This window comes from Prionailurus viverrinus, chromosome B3 (genome assembly GCF_022837055.1).
Source record: "Prionailurus viverrinus isolate Anna chromosome B3, UM_Priviv_1.0, whole genome shotgun sequence".
In the NCBI taxonomy this organism is placed as follows: Eukaryota; Metazoa; Chordata; class Mammalia; order Carnivora; family Felidae; genus Prionailurus; species Prionailurus viverrinus.
Window position 1 is genome coordinate 142,903,625 of NC_062566.1, and position 18,250 is coordinate 142,921,874.

General features: G+C 42.0%; 1 long non-coding RNA gene and 3 gene segments (V, D, J or C); 1 reads left to right on the plus strand and 3 right to left on the minus strand.

The window, feature by feature from the left end:
* The window catches only part of LOC125168484 (immunoglobulin heavy constant alpha 2-like), a 350,186-nt gene extending 347,125 nt beyond the window's left edge, over positions 1–3,061 (minus strand). Inside the window, 2 exon segments of the C gene segment in view lie at positions 2,515–2,816; positions 2,918–3,061. Coding sequence covers positions 2,515–2,816; positions 2,918–2,963 — 348 coding nt within the window.
* The window catches only part of LOC125168486 (immunoglobulin heavy constant gamma 1-like), a 533,257-nt gene that overhangs the window by 287,825 nt on the left and 227,182 nt on the right, over positions 1–18,250 (minus strand).
* LOC125168481 (immunoglobulin delta heavy chain-like) overlaps positions 1–18,250 on the minus strand; it is a 724,259-nt gene that overhangs the window by 237,297 nt on the left and 468,712 nt on the right.
* The window catches only part of LOC125168523 (uncharacterized), a 242,250-nt gene that overhangs the window by 201,959 nt on the left and 22,041 nt on the right, over positions 1–18,250 (plus strand). The window lies entirely within an intron of this gene.

An 18,250-nucleotide genomic window follows, 5' to 3' on the forward strand; every position in this document is an offset into this window, starting at 1 on the left:
TTATGGCCTCAACAACTCTCCATTCATAGGGGTCCGAGTTTGTAGGGTTTAGTCTGTGGAGAGTTGAAACATCTTGGTTACAACATTTAAAATTTCAACATGACTGGGTTTTAGGTCATTTCTATCTGCAGTAAGGGTTTCCTTCATGTCTCCTATGCTTTCCTCAAGCACAGCAAGTATCCTCACGATAGTTTTGAAAAATTCTATTTCCTTGTGAGAGTTTTTAGAAATTCTGTTTGAGGCATATTAGTTATATGTTCTTTAATAATATCCCCGGCAATGACCTTTTATCGTTTTTTCTTTTGGGATGAATTCCTCCATCATGGTGTATGTCTATGTCTCTGCTCTCTTAAGTGTTTTAGAAAATCCTGTTTTGTTTTCTGCTTCTGGAGTAGTGTCTTTATTGAGAAGTGTTCAATTGCTGTTGAGGGCTTGACACTTTAGGAAGCATTTGTTGCACATTCTCTGTGCACTGTGCTGTCGTGTATTGGCTTCTCTGTCCCTCAGCTAAGTCCTCTGCAGAGTTTCTCCTTGTCTCCAGTGATGAGTGTTTAGACACTGTCCACAATGTTGTGAGTTTTAACCAGGTGAGTTTGTTCTGCCTGTTAAAAGAGGCTAATTCCTATTTCCCCTAGAGGTGAAGCTATGCCTCACTATATGGTCAGTACACTTGGTGCCTTTGTGGGTATATGTCGTCTTTTGAGGGAGGGGCGCGGTGCTGATCTGGTTTCCAGGCCCTCTTTCTCTAGTAAGGAAGCACCTGAGGAAGGCAAGGGGGGTGGAGTATAGCTTGGTGTCAGTGGCTCAGCTTCTACTGGGAGGTTCTGTGCTGCTCACTGAATTCTGTCCATGCTGATTGGTGGGAGGAAATATTGGCATCAGCTCCCTATCTAGTCCCTTGAGTTGGAGTTCCCAGCCTCCCCTGTTCAGGAAGCCCTCCCACAGAGAGAACAATCTGTACCTGTGGGTCCCAGGCTTCCATCAGAACCCTGCTTTCACCCTGTCTGTGTCCAAACCATTGGCCCACCTGGTGGCACAGGGCTCTTAAGTTTTATCTCAGGAGCTCTAGCTGGGTTTGAAAACTCCAAATTATATGAACGCAATATAATTTGGACCCCACTGATCCTCTAGGAGAGAGTCTCACTGTGCTGTGGCTGGAGCTGTTTATCCCAGGAGGGCAGTTGCATGAACACTAGGGTCTTGGAGTTCATGGTGAGGAAGAACAAGAAGGCAGCATTCAGTTAGCTGCTCTCAGCAGAGGCTCCTATGCTAATGACCATGAGAGTGCAATGGTGCCTGTCAGCTCTCCTGCCCCACGAGAGGCAATACACCCTTTATGAAATGCACCCTGAGAAGGGAACTGTCTCTCCCCAAGTCTCCCAAGGGATTATCAGACCACAATGCCCCCTATGCGACTCTGCCTTCCTTCTCCACAGAAGCACAGCTATGCCCACCAGGCTCCATGCCAGTCATGGCATGGACTTCTAAATCTTCAGTCTTTGAACTGCACATTTACAGGAGGTTGACTTGTCACGGTTACCTTTATGTGTCATCTTGACTGCATCATGGATGCCCAGACTCCCCACTGTTTCTGTGGATGTCTGTGAAGTATTCCAGAAGAGACTGGCATTTCTATCCGTGGTTTCTTTCTGCCTGGACACCACCCATTCCATTAAGGTTGTGAATAGAATCTGATGCAGATGGGGGACGAATTCTCTCATTTTTACTTCCCATGTGCGTGTTTAAACTGGAATATTGGCCTCCTCTGGCCCTTGTTCTGAGAGTTACATCATCAGCTCTTCACGTTCTGAGACTAGAAACTAGTTCAGAATCAGATGAGAATTACACCACTGGTTTTCCAGGGTCTCCAGCATGTGAGAGTGGAATGAGAGGGCTTATCAATGTATTTAGTCATGGAAACCAATGTGCTTTGGTTTCTGTTGCTCGGGAGAATCCTGACTAATACATGGAGATGAATTATCTCTTCTTTAGAGGAATTGAATAAAGCTGTAGCTCATTTAAATTCCTGAGTAGCAAGTGCCGGGAGGGAAGTGTCACCTTGTTTGGGACAAGTGCTGGGTGAGGATAATGGGGCTCTGGGGCTTCCTGTAGGCCTGGCTGCACAGGGAGTGCATCTGGGACTCCTGTAAAGGTTCAGCTGTTGTGCGTCAGGAAATCTGCAATTCACTCATACTGAGTGACAGGAGTAAGGAATGCAAACAACTGTGTCTATGTGCATGTTAGGGTAGTTTTCCTATGACAACACAGTTGCTACTCCAGAGAGTTAATAGGTAAACACAGAAGCATATAACCAAAGAGGCTCCCTAGAGAAACTGCTGTGTGGAGAGGAAGCCCCAGACCCTGACAGGAAACCTGCCTGTGACCTCCATCTGCACCTGCTCCTGGGAACACAAAGCAGAATTGTGCATAGTGTGCGCCCCCTGGTGATGCTGATCCCCTCCTGCAGGGAGGTTTGTGTGTGGGCTCCCAGTGAGGTCCCCTCACCGTGTCTCTTGCACAGTAATATGTGGCCGTGTCCTCGGTCTTGAGGCTGTTCATCTGCAGATACAGCGTGTTCTTGGCGTTGTCTCTGGAGATGGTGAATCGGCCCTTCACGGAGTCTGCGTAGCTTGTGCTACTTCCATCATCATAAATGTATGCGACCCACTGCAGCCCCTTCCCTGGAGCCTGGCGGACCCAGTGCATGCTATAGCTACTGAAGGTGAATCCAGAGGCCACACAGGTGAGTCTCAGGGACCCCCCAGGCTTCACCAGGTCTCCCCCAGACTCCACCAGCTGCACGTCACACTGGACACCTGCAGACACAAGACATCTTGGTCAGGAATCTGTCACACATCCACTCTTTCTCAGTCATGTCCACTCACATACTCAGTGTCTCTCGTTCCCCATGAATTACCTTTTAAAAGAGCAACAAGGAAAACCCAGCCAAGCACAAACTCCATGGTGAGGTGTCTATGTTCTGTGCTGATCACAGAATGGGAACACCTGGGACTCCCGGGGCTGGGGCTCCTCTCCCAGCTGCAGGGTTGGAGCTGGACTGGTTTAATCAGCACAGGGAGGGCCCTATTTGCATATCCTCTGACTATATATCAAGCTCCAGACTTATATTTGTTTCAAATTTAAAACCAGTGTTTGAGAGGCACTTCTAGATCACTTCTTGCAGAAGGGGCTGTGACAGTATAAATTATTCTAATCTGTGAACACAGTTATCTTTTCATCTGTGTTTGCCATTTTACATGTCTTTCTCCCAGCAGGTCATGTTTGGTATGTTATTTTACTTTTTAGTGAAATTTAATCCTAAATACTTTATTTTGTGCCATATAATTTTAATGTGTGTTTATTTTTGTGTGACACAGAGAAGGAGAGAGCGATCAGAGAGAGAGAGAAGGGGACAGAGAATCCCAAGCAGGCTCTGCACAATCATTGCAGACCCTGCCTCAGAATTAAACTCAGGAACCATGAGATCATGACCTGAGCCAAAATCAACAGTAGGCACTTAACGGATTGAGCCACACAGGTGCTCCCTTTTGTGCCATTTTCAAGTGTGTGATTTTGTTAGTTTTTTCATATACTATGTTTTTGGTGTATGGAAATACAACATATTTTTGTATATTGATTTGTACCCTGAACTTTTCCTGTTTGTTAGTTCTGATATTTTTTTGTGGAGTTTCTAAGGTTTCACTATATGTAAGTGCATGTGATTCTCAAACAAATAATTTTCTTCTTACTGATTTACATGTCTTTATTTCATTTTCTTACCTAATTTTTATGGGTACATCTGCAACTTGTAGGAGCAGCAAGCTTTTTCCTTCTTTGCTTCTGTGTTCTTTGTCTGGTCTAAGGATTCAATTGACATAAGACAGATCTACAGAAGAGAACAAATTTCATTTTGCATGTGCACAAGCTTCCTAATAATATGACACCCAGAGAATGAAGAAAGTAGGTGGCACTTGTGCCTTTTAGAATAAAAAAACAATGGATTTGCGAAGAGTTAACAAGACAGAGATATGGGTTTGGGCAAGTCAGTTAGTGAGGAACTAACAAGGCTTGTTTGCACAGCCTTCTTGGTGCTACGTTCCCATTTCTGGTACTAAGGATGGTTCTTCCATTCTGGTAGAGGGAAGGAAGTTTCCCAGGAGAGATTGATTTCCTGCTCTCAGGGGGACAAAGAAGGGTCACAGTTTCCTTAGACTAGCTGTTACTCAAGTGACTTTCCTCCAAATAAGCAATGTGACAAGATGACATACATTGGGTGCCATATTTTACTGGTCTTCATGTTACCATGTGGAATACCTATGTAGGGAATGAGCATCCTTGCCCGGCTCCTAACGTGACAGGAAAAGCTTCAGTTTTTCACTGTTAAATATGCTGTCAGGTGTGGGCTTTTCATCCATGGCCACGATTTTGTGGAGGTTCTTTCTTTCTTTCCCTCAGTTGCTGACATTTTTTACTAATGACAATTTGTTGAATTTTGTCTAGTTTTATATGTATCAATAGATGATGATATAGATGATCAACAGATGTGACTTCATTGTCACATATGACCCTTTCATTGTGCTGTTGCATTCACTATGCTAGGAGTTTTGCATGTATGTCCATCTGAGATATTGGCCTTTAGTTTCTCTTCTTACGGTGTCTTTCGATTTTGCAGCATAGTTAAGGTTGGTCTTGTAGATGAATTGGGGCATATTCCTTTCTTTTCAGTTTTTGGTAAGAGTCTGAGAGGTATTGTCATTAAGTCTCTTATATTTTGACATAATTCATAGATAAAGCCCTGTGTTACTAAGCTGACTTTTTTCTTTTGGGGCGGTGTATGATTAGATTATAGATTGAATTTTATTTGTTTTCATTCTGTTAATTTTCTGTTTCTTCAAGTACAGTCTTGCGGATTGTTTGTCTCCAGAAATTGCCTAGTTGCCTTTGGTTATCTAATAATGGGCCTATAATTATCTAGGCATTTTCTGTTATTGTTTTTCACTTCTTTGGTATCAGTTATGTCCCCTCCTTAATTCTGATTGTATCTGTTTGAGTTTTACCTATTTTCCTAGTAGAGATGCTTTTTCAATTGCATTTAGCTTTCCAGATATCCATTTCAATTTGTTAATTTTTTGTATTATTACACTTTTTATTCCTTTTATGTGTTCTAATAATTTCTAATATTAGTTGAGTTAATAAAAATGCCAATGAATGTATCTGGGAAATTCTTATTTATATGGTACCACAAAGCACACAGAAGTGAGAAAACAATCCTGAGAAAGAAGAACAAACCTGGAGACAGCACACATCCTTCTTTCTAAGTATATTGCAGAGGTACATTGTCTGTAACACTGTGCTGCTGGCACAGAGTCAGACACACAGACCAGTGGAGCAGATTACAGAGGCCAGAGTGAAGTGTGTCTGGATGCAGTCAGCAAATCCTCCATGAGATTTCATAGAATTAAAATTAGGGAAAAAATGGCCTCTTTCACAAATGGTTTAGAATTCCAGTGAGTAAAATAAGGACATTTGGTCCTTATCTTAAACCATACAGATATGTAGACCCCCATTCAGCCCCTTCCCTGGAGTCTGGCAGACCCACCTCATCAATTAGCTACTGAAGGTGAATCTAGAGACTGCACAGGAGAGTCTCAGGACCCCCTCCCCTGCCAGGCTTCTCAGGTCTCCCCCAGACTCCACCAGCTGTACGTCACACAAGACATCTACAGATACAAGTCAGGAAACTGGCACACATCCACTGTTTCTCTCACTCATATCCACTAACATATTTAGTGTTTCTTGTTCATCATGAATTACTGTTTAAAATAGAACCAAGGAAGACCAAAGTGAACCCAAACTCCATGGTGAGATGTCTGTGTTCTGTTCTGATCACTGAATGTGAACACTTAGGGGCTGGGGCTCTTCCCCCAGCTACAGTTTCAGGAAGGGAGGGTTTAATCAGCATATAGATGTCCTTTGACAATATAGCAAATTTTGCAATAGAATCCTCAAGAAGCCAGTGGCCCTTGGCAGGTGTCAGGGATGGGGCAGTGTTTGGTGTCACAATATCTTTCAGGACATTGTGATTTATTAATTTGTGATTTTGCTGCAGTGATTATAGTACCCATGATAATCCTTATTTTCACATATGCACCCAAACACTTGAGGTAAGAATCAGTATACCACCATTGTACAGGTTAACAGATACACTGCAGCAGAGACAGAGTGTGTGAGTGTCCAAGATCACGTATGAGGTGAGAGTAGTCCCAGTATCTGAACCTGTGCTCCCCATCAGGGGACCCACCGGCCTCCTGAACCACATGCAGGACAAGGCTGGACATCCCAGTGAGGTTTGCTGGTTCCTGACCTTCTAGAAGTCCCAGGAGAGTGATGGATGGAAGCCAGGTCTATTCTGTCACAAATTGGAGAGTGAGAAGCCTCGACAGAGACTCACAGAGCTGATGGAGATGCCAGGGGTTTTCTACAAACACAAGGGGTCATTTACACATGAACTCTATGTGGACATCAATGGAAACCCTCCATATGGAGCCTCTGGGTGGCTCAGTTGGTTAAGTGTCCGATTTTGACTCAGGTCATGGTCTTACAGTTTATGAGTCTGAGCCTTGTGTCGTGCTCTGGGCTGACAGCTCAGAGCCTGGAGACTGCTTCATATTCTGATATTGTGTCTCCTCTCTCTCTCTCTTCCCCTTGCCAGCTCGTAGTCTGTCTCTCTTTCTCATAAAAATAAATAAACATTAAAAAAACGAAAGCCTCAATAACATTAAAATGGTTGAATTTTATTGAAATATGTTGAAGGCAAAACACCTGAGATCAGGAAGGATGATGTTAATTAAAAATATTTCTTCATCTATGGAATGGAGATCATTATTCTTCTAAACTCTTGTTAATGTGAGAATGATCAAAGATGTATTTTCCCAGTGTCTGACCCTGGGAAAATTTGTGTATCCCCATTATCATGGTTTATTTAAACAGGGAGGACACTTGTGTGTTTCCACAGCTTTTACAAACTCTTTGCTGGGTTCATGTCAGAATAAGTGTGCAGAGTCTGGATCTGAAAGCCCTTGAGGGGAGACCAGTCCTCAACCAATCTCTCGTCCTGGATCATGAGCTCCCTGGTCTCTGAGTTCCCTCATGGTGGTTGTGATTGCCCCCGGTGGTCCCCGTGCTCCTGTTGTTTCACAGACCCCTGCAGAGATACAGTGACTCCTTTATTCCCCTCCCCATTTATGCAACATGCAAGGGTGAGACCCTTCCATCCTGAGCACTGCAGACCCTTCTGTTCACAGGATGTCTCCTCCTACATATTTTCCATCTTTGAACCCCTCTCTATGCTCCTTACCTGGAATATAAGTTATATTTCCTTTAAACATTGGTGAGGAACAATCTTGGATAGTCATCCTGATCAGCTGGCAAGAGTCAGAAGAACTTTTCATTTGATAATTGAGAGAACGAAAAGAAAGATTTTTGGGCTCAGACATTCTACTTTCATGAAGCTGGGATAAATGTGCTCAACTTCAAACATGTACCACCCTTAAGAATAAAGGAAGTGTGAATCCCAGAGACAAGTTGGAGTCTGAGATTCAGAACATTCTGTCTTTGAACCTAACGGGTGTCCCCAGATTGATCATCAAATTGTTTCTTGTTGGTGATGCACTTCTCAATTACACTGTATTTCTTCTGGCATAGGAATGTCAGTACCTGTTATGTTATGGTTACCATGCAGAAGCATTCAGAAGAACAACAATGGTTTTCTAGAAATGCAGGTTGGCTGATGGAGAGATTTTCACCCCCGGATGGAAGGTACCACAGTCTCACCCTACCCAAGCTACATGGTTAGATTTGGGGGTTTAGAGGTAGTGAAATTTAGGTACGTTTTGGACTTGACTTAATATTTAATGATTTGACATGTTGGAGGATTTGGGGGTGTGGTAATGTGAGTGTCATGTGGGATGGAGGTGAACTTTCCCTGACATCAGTGTGGACTGTGTTCATCTATGTCATTCTTGAACCTGTGTAGAATAACTTATGTGGTCAAAGGGACTTGTCACATGAGATTAATTTTGAGACATTGATATTACTGCCATGTGTATGAGTCTGGGGATGGAGTGCAGGACACAGATGGGCAGTCACCAGATGTCCATCTCGGAACTGAAGATGAGTGGGTCCTGAAGACAGCACATCTGTGGGAGGGAATACCTTGAGAATTGTGGGATGAAACCCCTCATCACCAGGCACAGACACTTTCTTGCATGAAGTCCATGTCTCCCTCTGGATCTGAGTGTCTAACCGAACCCAGGTGGATATGCATGGATGTCCCCGAAATGCTCTGAGGTGAAGAGAAACAGTAAGGAAAGAAACATGAAGACAGATAATAGCAAGGAAAGACACATAAAGGAGTCATTGCCATTGAGAGAGGACTTCTGGGGCTGACATGCATCCTGTTTTCTGCAGCCTTGATCGTACGATGTTGGACACTAGCCAGTGGAGGTCAGGGGCAGCCCTACAAACTGGGCTCTGGGATGTAAGAACAGAACCATAGCCACCCTCAAAGCTGACTGTATTGTGGACAAGTGACATGACTCGGGAGGTCCCTCACCTGAGGGTAAAGAGAAGTTCCAGCCACCCCTGTGGCCCCTCCACCCTCTGAGGTCACTCCCTCCAGTTGTTATACATTCACAGCCTCTATTGTATGTGAAATGTACCCTCTCTCAGTAAGGCGATGGTCCACTGCTGGTTCTGGGAGGATCCGTGCTTGTGACCTTGTCTCTGGTATAAACCTCTTCTCTGTCTTCTAAGAATGAAAGCAAAGTTCCCCTTAACATGCAGATAAAATCCAATATTGTGCCCTCACTTGGATCCAATTATTTTTTGGTGTAAATCACTAGTGAAATTGTCATCTGTTTGGAAATTCCCTTCAGAAGCAAGTACTGGAATACATGGGTGGTGTCAGGTGGTGTAGACCAGTGGAACAGCACATGGTAACCATGCATCCTCAAGGCTGAACTTGTTCCCTAGTGAGGAATGGGAAGTACAAGGAATGCCAGCTGACGCTAGTCTGTGCTTCTTAAGTATCCAACAGACCTGGGTGAACGGGCCTGCTCCAGGAGCAAGGACATCTACACACAGGCAATACATAGATGCCAGCTGTCTAGACAGACTGCCCATGAGATGTGGTCACAGCGGAGCTGGGAAGGGCAGCTGGGGTTTGAATTCCAACTCACCAACATTGGGCACCAATGTGGCACCAACATTGGGAATCCTGAGTATGTTTGTTAATTAATGTCCACTACCAGTTAGGGATAAAATGGGTAAATGCAAGTAGTTAGACTCACTGCCCTAGATCCCATTGGTTATGACCATTTGTAACATAATTTGTCCCCTTCCTTGTTTTCCCCTGTTTTTTAATGTCTGAAGATTTTATTTATTTACATCTTTGTTAGTTAACGTGTAGTGTAGTTTTAGTTTTGGGAATAAAATTTAGTGATTCATCACATACATTAACACCCAGTGCGCATCACAACAAGTGACCTACATAATCTCCATCACCCATTTAGCTATTTGAATCAGAATTTTTGTGTCCTTTGTGTAAATACCTTGTAGAGAAATTGGTGGGACATAAGGTAATTCTATTTTAACTTTTTAAACTCTTCTCCAGTGTGGTCACACCACTTTGCATTCCCACCAAGAGTATAGGAAGGTTCCTCTGTCTCCACATCCTTGCCAATATCTGTTGTTTCGTGAATTGTTCATTTTAGCCATTCTGACAGGTGTGAGGTGATATCTTATCATGATTTTGAATTGTTTTTCCCCAATGATGAGTGATGTTGAGCATCTTTTCATGTGTCTCTTAGCCATCCAGATGTTTTCTTTGGACAAGTGTCTGCTCATGTTTTGACCATTTTGACCATTCACTGGATATTTGTTCTTCTGTGTTTGTTAAGTTCTTATAGATTTTGGATACTAACTCTTACCTTGTATGTCATTTTAAAATATCTTCACTCCTCTGTCATTTGCCACTTAGTGTTGTTGACTGTTTCCTTCACTGTGCAGAAGCTTTTTATCTTGATGAGGTCCCAATAGTTCATTTTTTGCTTTTGTTTTCCTTGCCTCTAGAGGCATGTCTATTAAGAAGTTGCCGAGGTCGAGGTCAAAGAGGTTTCTGCCTGTTTTCTCTTATAGATGTTGATGTTTTTTGGTCTTATATTTAGGTTTTCCATCCATTTGGAATATATTTTTGTGTTTGCTGTAGGAAAGTGTTCCAGATTCAGTCTTCCTCATGTTACTATCCAGTTTTCCCAGAACCATTTGCTGAACAGACTGTTCAGCAAATCTGGTTCTCTATTCTGTACCATTCATGTATGTGTCTATTTTTGTGCCAGTACCATACTTTCTTGATGATGACAGCTTCGTAATACAGCTTGAAGTCTAGAATTGTGATGCTTCCAGCTTTGGATTTCTCTTTCACCATTGCTCTGCCTATTCGGTGTTTTCTGGTTTTATACAAATTTTAAAATTCTTTGTTCTTTTTCTGTGAAGAATGTTGGTGTTATTTTGGTAAGGATCACATTGAATGTGTAGATTGCTTTGGGTAGTATTGATATTTTAACAATATTTGTTTCCCAATCCATGACCATGGAATGCTCTTCCTTTGTGTCTTGTGTAATTTGCTTCATATGCTTTCTATAGTTTTTAGCATATAGATCTCTAACATCTTTGGTTACGTTTATTCCTAGGTATGTTATGATTTTTGGTGCAATTGTAAATGGGTATGATTCCTTAATATCTCTCTTTTCTGCTTCATTTTTGGTGTATGTATATAGTGCCAATAACTTGATGTTGTCTTTGTATCCTACAACTTTTCTGAGTTTTGTCTCCATCCTAGAAGTCTTTTGGTGGAATCTTTTGGATTTTCCCCATAGAGTATCATGTAATCTGCAAAGAGTCAAAGTTTGACTTACTCCTTTCAAATGTCTATACCTTTTATTTCTTTCCATTGTTTGATTGCAGAGGCTAAGCTTTCTAGTACTACGTTGAACAAAATTAGTGACAGTGGATATCCCTGTCATGTTCCTGACCATATGTGGAGAGCACTCAGTGTTTCCCCATTGAGGATGATGTTAACAGTGCGTGTTTTGTATATGGCCTTCATGTTGTTGAAGAATTTTCCATCTATCTTTACTTGCTTGATGGTTTTTATCAAGAAAAGATAGTGTAGTTTATCAAATGCTTCTCTGCATTTATTGAAAGGGTCATTTGGGTCTTATCCTATTATTGATATGGTGTATAACTTTGATTGATTGTTAATATTGATCCATCCTTGCACCCCAGGAATAAATCCGACTTCATCCTGGTAAATGATTCTTTTAATGTACTGTTGGAACAATTTGTAAGTATGTTGTTGATAATTTTTGCATTCATGTTCACCTGGGCAATTGGTCTGTAATTCTCCTTTTCTAATTCTTCCTGTTGGAATTTTGGTAGTTTACATGTTTCTGGGAATTTATTCATTTCTTCCAGATGGCCTAATTGGTTGGTATATAGTTTTTCATAATATTCTCTTATAATTGATTGTATTTCTGTATATTCTGTCTCAATCTTTTTATACTTGTAGGGGCTGATTTATGACCCAGTGTGTGATCTCTTCTGGAGAATGTTCCATGTGCACTCGACAGGAATGTATCCTGCTGCTTTAAGATGGAATGTTTTGAATATATCTGTTAAGTCCATCTGCACCTGTGTCATTCAAAGCCATTGTTTCCTTCTTGATTTTCTTCTTACATGATCTATTCATTGTTGTAAGTGGGGGGTGAAAGTCCCCTACTACTAGTGTATTATTATCAATGAGGTTTTTTATGTCATGAGTTGCTTTACATATTTCAGTGCCCCAATTTGTGGTCATAAATATTTACAGTTGTTAGTGCTTCTTGTTGGATAGACCACTTTAGGATATAATGCCCTTCTTCATCTCTTTTTGTAGTCTTTGTATTTTAAATCTGGGTTGCCTGATATGAATATGGTACTACAGCTTTCTTTTTATGTCCAGTAGCATGATAAATTGTTCTGCAACCCCTCACTTTCAATCAACAGGTATCTCTAGGTCTCAAAGGAGGCTTTTACAGGCAGAATATACATGGATCTTGTTTTTTTAATCCATTCTGATACCCTGTGTCTTTTGACTGGACTTTTTAGTTCATTCACATTCACAGTGATGACTGAAAGATATGATATTAGTGTAATTGTGTTATCACAATGTTTCTGTAAAGTAATTTTTTTCTGGAGATTTTCTCTGTTCCTATCTAGTGTTTGTTGCTTTTGGTCTTTCTTTCCCACTCAAAGAGTCCCCTTTAGTATTTCTTGCAGGGTTGGATTATGGGTCACAGGCTCCTTTAGATTTTGTTTGTCTGGGAAGCTCTTTATCTCTCCTTCTTCTCAATGACAAACTTCCTGGATAAAGTATTATTGCTTGCCTATTATTTTCCCATTCTCTTGCTGCTTTTAGGATTTTTCCTTTATCTCTATATTATGTCAATTTTCTATGATTTATCTTGGTAATGGCCTGCTTTTGTTGATTTTGATAGGTGTTCTCTGTGCCTTCTGGATTTGGATGTTCATTTCCTTCCTTGGGTTAGGGCAATTTTCAGCTACAATTTGCACAAATATACCTTCTGTCCCTTTTTCCCTCTCTTCTTTTGGGATTCCTATGAAAGGAATTTTACTACACTGTACAGAGTGGCTGAGTTCTCTAAGTCTACATCCATAACCCAAGAAGTTAGTTTACCCTCTCTTTTCTGATTCCTTATTTTCCACAATTTTATCTTCTATATTGCTTAGTCATTCCTCTGCTGCTTCCACCCATTATTATGTGCAGTAAGCATCATGTCTCTTTCATAGCATTTTTAAATTTCACCGTTGACCAGCTTTTATGTCTTTTATCTCTGTGGTATGCATATCCTTGATGTCTTCTATGCCGTTCTCAAGCCCATCCATTATCCTTACTATGGTTGTTTTAAGTTCTGTTTTAGGCCTATTCCTTATATCTGTTTTGATTAGATCCCTGGATATGATCCTTTCTTGTTCTCTCTTTGGGGATGGATTCCTCCATATTCTCATATTGTCTAGGTCTCTGTCTTCTTCTGAGAGTAATGGCTACATTAAGAAGAGTTCATATGCTGTACGGAGACTGGCACTTCAGGAAGGGTTTGTGGTGAGTGCTGTGTGCACTGTGTTCTTGCGTTTGGTGTCTTGGGAAGTGGGTCACCCCATCCATTAAGGTTATGAATAGAATAAAAATAAAAGTGAAGCAAATTCTCTCATTTTTACTTCTTGTGTGCCTGCTTGATCTGTAACATTGACTTTCTCTTGCCCTTGGAGTGACAGTTAAACCATCAGGTCCCCATGTTCTCAGACTTGACACTAGTTTGGAATCAGATGAAAATCACACCACTGACTTTACTGGGTATCTAGCATGTGATAGTATATCATGGGACTTCTCAGCCTATTTAGTCATGTAAGCCAATGTGCTCTGTGTTCTGTTCCTCAGGATTATCCTGACTAATACACGTAGATCCTTTTTCTCTTGTAGTTTCAAGTATTTGAAGAAAACTGTAACACATATAAAGTTCTGAGAAGCAAAGTGACGTGAATAAAGTGTCATGGTGTTTGACTGGGACAAGAGCAGGGTGAGGATAACGAGGAGCTATGGGGTCCTGTGGTCCTAGATGCAAAGTGAGCGCTCCTGGGACTCCTGGAAATGTTCCGTTGATGTGCATCAGGATACGTGTAAACCACTGATATTTAGTACAAGGGTAAGCAATTGTAAGAGACTCTATCTCTTGTTCATGTAATTATAGTTTTCCTGGTAAAACAAACTTTGTAAACCAGACCCAAGTAGGTAAGGACAGAATCATGTCCAGAGAGCTTCCTGGGGGAAACTGCTGTATGGAGAGGAAGCCCCAGGCCATGGCACAAAACCTTCCAGCAACCCCTACCTGCACCTGCTCCTGGGAACACAAACAGAATGGTGCATAGTGTGCACCCCCTGGTGGTCCTGATCTTCTTCCACAGGGCGGTTTGTGACTGGGCTCACACTGACAACCCCTCACTGTATCCTTGCACAATAATACACAGCCGTGTCTGTAGACCTCAGACTGCTCAGCTCCATGTAGGCTGTGTTTGTGGATGTGTCTGCTGTCAGGGTGAGTCTGCCCTGGAACTTCTGTGCATAGCTTGTAGCACCATCTTCAGGGTCAATGCTTCCCATCCACTCAAACCCTTGTGCAGGAGCCTGTCGCACCCAGTGCATATAGTAATCAGTGAAGCTGTATCCAGATGCTTTGCAGAAGATCTTCACTGATGCCCCAGGCTTCCTCACTTCAGCCCCAGACTGCACCAGCAAAACCTGGGAGTGCACGCCTGTAGAGAGGGGACAAGAGTGGATGAAATCAATGTTGACTGGTCCTGGTCCTCTCCTGTGTCCAGGGACTTGGCTGACCCTTACCTGTCACCACTGCCACCAGGTAGAGGATTCTCCAGCTCCATTCCATTGTGAGGGGATGTGTCTCAGGGTCTCCTGTAGAGGATGACGTTGTACGGTGATGCTCTCAGGGCACAGCCACACCCGTACTTAACCTAGTGCTCTTAGGACTATTTGCATAGTCATGAGACATAGTATTTCATACACAGGACCAGAACCATCTGGAGATGGTCCCAGAGACCGTGTACATTGGGACTCAGCGAGCACCAGTCTAATCCTTGTTTGAGGACATGGGTCCTTGGCCAGGTTCCTGAACTGTGTGCAGACTGAGCTCCTGCCACTGAGTGATAAGACCTTACAGAAAATTCTCCCCATTGTGGACCAGTGTTGAATGAGGCAGAGACCACCTGAACCTGTTGTTGGCTCTGATATCTGAACATCTTATTCCTGGATAAGCGTGTCTCCAAACTGCTGCACAAAATGGGGTAATAAATGCATCCTGGCTTCCATCTCTTAGATGAAGATATCTAAAAGCCCTGGGCTAGCAGCGTCTTCAAGTGTCTTCTCACTGCCTGAGTTCATTAAATGCTCTGATGGAACAGGATATTTAAAGACCCTTTAGCATCCCTCATCTACTGATATTTTAGATTGCTTTCAGGAAAAGGAAACACTGGCTTCTGACAGGAAAGCCTTCCTCACCCCTTGTGCACCTACTCACCCGGGGTATCAGCCTGGTGCTGGGTAGTACTGAAAGGCCCCTGCCGTCTAGGCCCGGCCCTGCAGAGAGGTTCCTGCCAAGACTCACAGGACATTTATTCCAGTGTCTCTACTCCAGCATTACATGGTGGAGGGGAGCAGAATATGCCACCCCAAATATGCCACTGGAATGAAACATGCTTGAGAAACAGCCAGTGCAGAGACGCACTGACCATCCTTTGTTCCCTAAACACAATATAAATCTCCTATGTGAAATACACCCTTTTTGTGCCAGGAGGGGAGAACTGTCCTTAGCACCAGAAAAAGGAATTTAGGCCTCAGAATGCTGTGCAGAGAAACCTTAGTTCTTCACTATTGTAGTAACACTAAGCACATTAAAGCTCTCAGTTTTTCCCCATTGAGGATGATATTAGTGTTGGGTCATTCATATATGGCTTTTATGATCTCGAGGTGTGCTCCTTCTATCCCTACTTTCTTGAGGGTTTTAATCAAGAAAGGATGCCGTATTTTGTCAAATGCTTTCTCTGCATCTATGGAGAGGATCATACGGTTCTTGTCCTTTCTTTTATTGATGTGATGAAACACGTTAATTGTTTTGCAGATATTGAACCATCCCTGCATCCCAGGTATAAATCCGACTTGGTCTTGGTGTGTAATTTTTTTTTAATTTTTTTTCAACGTTTTTTATTTATTTTTGGGACAGAGAGAGACAGAGCATGAACGGGGGAGGGGCAGAGAGAGAGGGAGACACAGAATCGGAAACAGGCTCCAGGCTCCGAGCCATCAGCCCAGAGCCTGACGCGGGGCTCGAACTCATGGACCACGAGATCGTGACATGGCTGAAGTCGGACGCTACACCGACTGCGCCACCCAGGCGCCCCTTGGTGTGTAATTTTTTAAATGTATTGTAGGATCCGGTAGGCTAATATCTTGTTGAGGATTTTTGCATCCATGTTCATCAGGGAAATTGGTCTATAGTTCTCCTTTGTAGTGTGGTCTCTGTCTGCTTTTGGAATCAAGGTAATTCTGGCTTCAGAAAGAGTCTGGAAGCTTTCCTTCCGTTTCTAGATTTTGGAACAGCTTCAAGAGCAGAGGTGTTAACTCTTCCTTAAATGTTTGGTAGAATCCCCTGGAAAGCCATCTGGCCCTGGACTCTTGTTTTTGACAGATTTTTGATTACTAATACTATTTCCTTACTGGTCATGGGTCTGTTCAAATTTTTATATTTCATCCTGTTTCAGTTTTGGTAGTGTATATGTTTCTAGGAATTTGCCCATTTCTTCCAGATTGCCCATTTTATTGGCATATAATTGCTCATAATATTCTCTTACTATTGTTTTCATTTCTGTTGCGTTGGTTGTGATCTGTCATTCTTGATTTTACTTATTTGCATCCTTTCCTTTTTCTTTTTGATCAAACTGGCTAGTGGTTTATCAATTTTGTTCATTCTTTCAAAGAACCTGCTTCCGGTTTCATTGATTTGGTCTACTGTTTTTTTGGTTTTGATAGCATTAATTTCTTTTGTAATCTTTATTATTTCCTGTCTTCTGCTGGTTTTGGGTTCTATTTGCTGTTCTTTTTCCAGCTCCTTAAGGTGTAAGGTTAGGTTGTGTATCTGAGATCTTTCTTCCTTCTTTAGGAAGGCCTGGATTGCTATATACTTTCATCTTATGACCACCTTTGCTGCGTCCCAGAGGTTTTGGGTTGTGGTGTTATCATTTTAATTGACTTCCATATACTTTTTAATTTCCTCTTAACTGCTTGCTTAGCCCATTCATGTTTTAGTAGGATGTTCTTTAGTCTCCAAGTATTTTTTACCTTTCCAAATTTTTTCTTGTGGTTGATTTCGAGTTTCATAGCATTGTGATCTGAAAATATGCACAGTATGATCTCGATCTTTTTGTACTTTTTGTACTTTTTACTTACTTAGGGCTGATTTGTGTCCCCGTATATGTTCTATTCTGGAGAACGTTCCATGTGTGCTGAAGAAGAATGCATATTCTGCTGCTTTAGGATGAAATGTTCTGAATATATCTGTTAAGTCCATCTGGTCCAGTGTGTCATTCAAAGCCATTCTTTCCTTGTCGATTTTTTGTTGACATGATCTGTCCATTGCTGTGAGTGGGGTGTTGAAGTCTCCTAATATTATGGTATTACTATCGATGAGTTTCTTTATGTTTGTGATTAATTGATTTATATATTTGTGTGCTCTCCCATTTGGCGCATAAATGTTTACGATTATTAGGTCTTCTTCGTCTATAGACCCCTTGATCATGATATAATGCTCTTCTGCATCTCTTGATACAGTATTTTTAAGTCTAGATTGTCTGATATAAGTATGGGTACTCGGGCTTTCTTTTGTTGACCATTAGCATGATAGATGGTTCTGCATCCCCTTATGTTCAATCTGAAGGTGTCTTTAGGCCTAAAGTGGGTCTCTTGTGAACAGCATATAGAAGGATCTTGTTTTCTTATCCATTCCGTTACCCTATGTCTTTTGATTGGGGCATTGAGTCCATTGAGGTTTAGAGTGAGTACTGAAAGATATGAGTTTATCGCCATGATGATGCTTGTAGAGCTGGAGTTTCTGATGGTGTTCTCTGGTCCTTTCTAATCTTTCTTGCTTTTGTTATATATAACAAAATGTGTGTCATCTTTTGTCCCCTGTGAGAGTCCCCCTTAAAATTGTTTGCAGGGCTGGTTTAGTGGTCAAAAACCCTTTTAATTTTTGTTTGTCTGGGAAACTTTTATCTCTCTTTCTATTTTGAACGACAGCCTTGCTGGATAAAGAACTCTTAGCTGCATACTTTTCTGATTCAGCACACTGAGTAGACTCCGCCACTCCTTTCTGGCCTGCCAAGATTCTGTGGATAGGTCTGCTGCAAACCTTATTTGTCTTCCCTTGTATGTTAGGGACTTTTTTTTCCTTGCTGCTTTCATCATTCTCTCTTTGCCTGAGTATTTTGTGAATTTGACTATGATATGCCTTGTTGGTGGCCAGTTTTTGTTGAATCTAATGGGGGCCCTCTGTGTTTCCTGGAT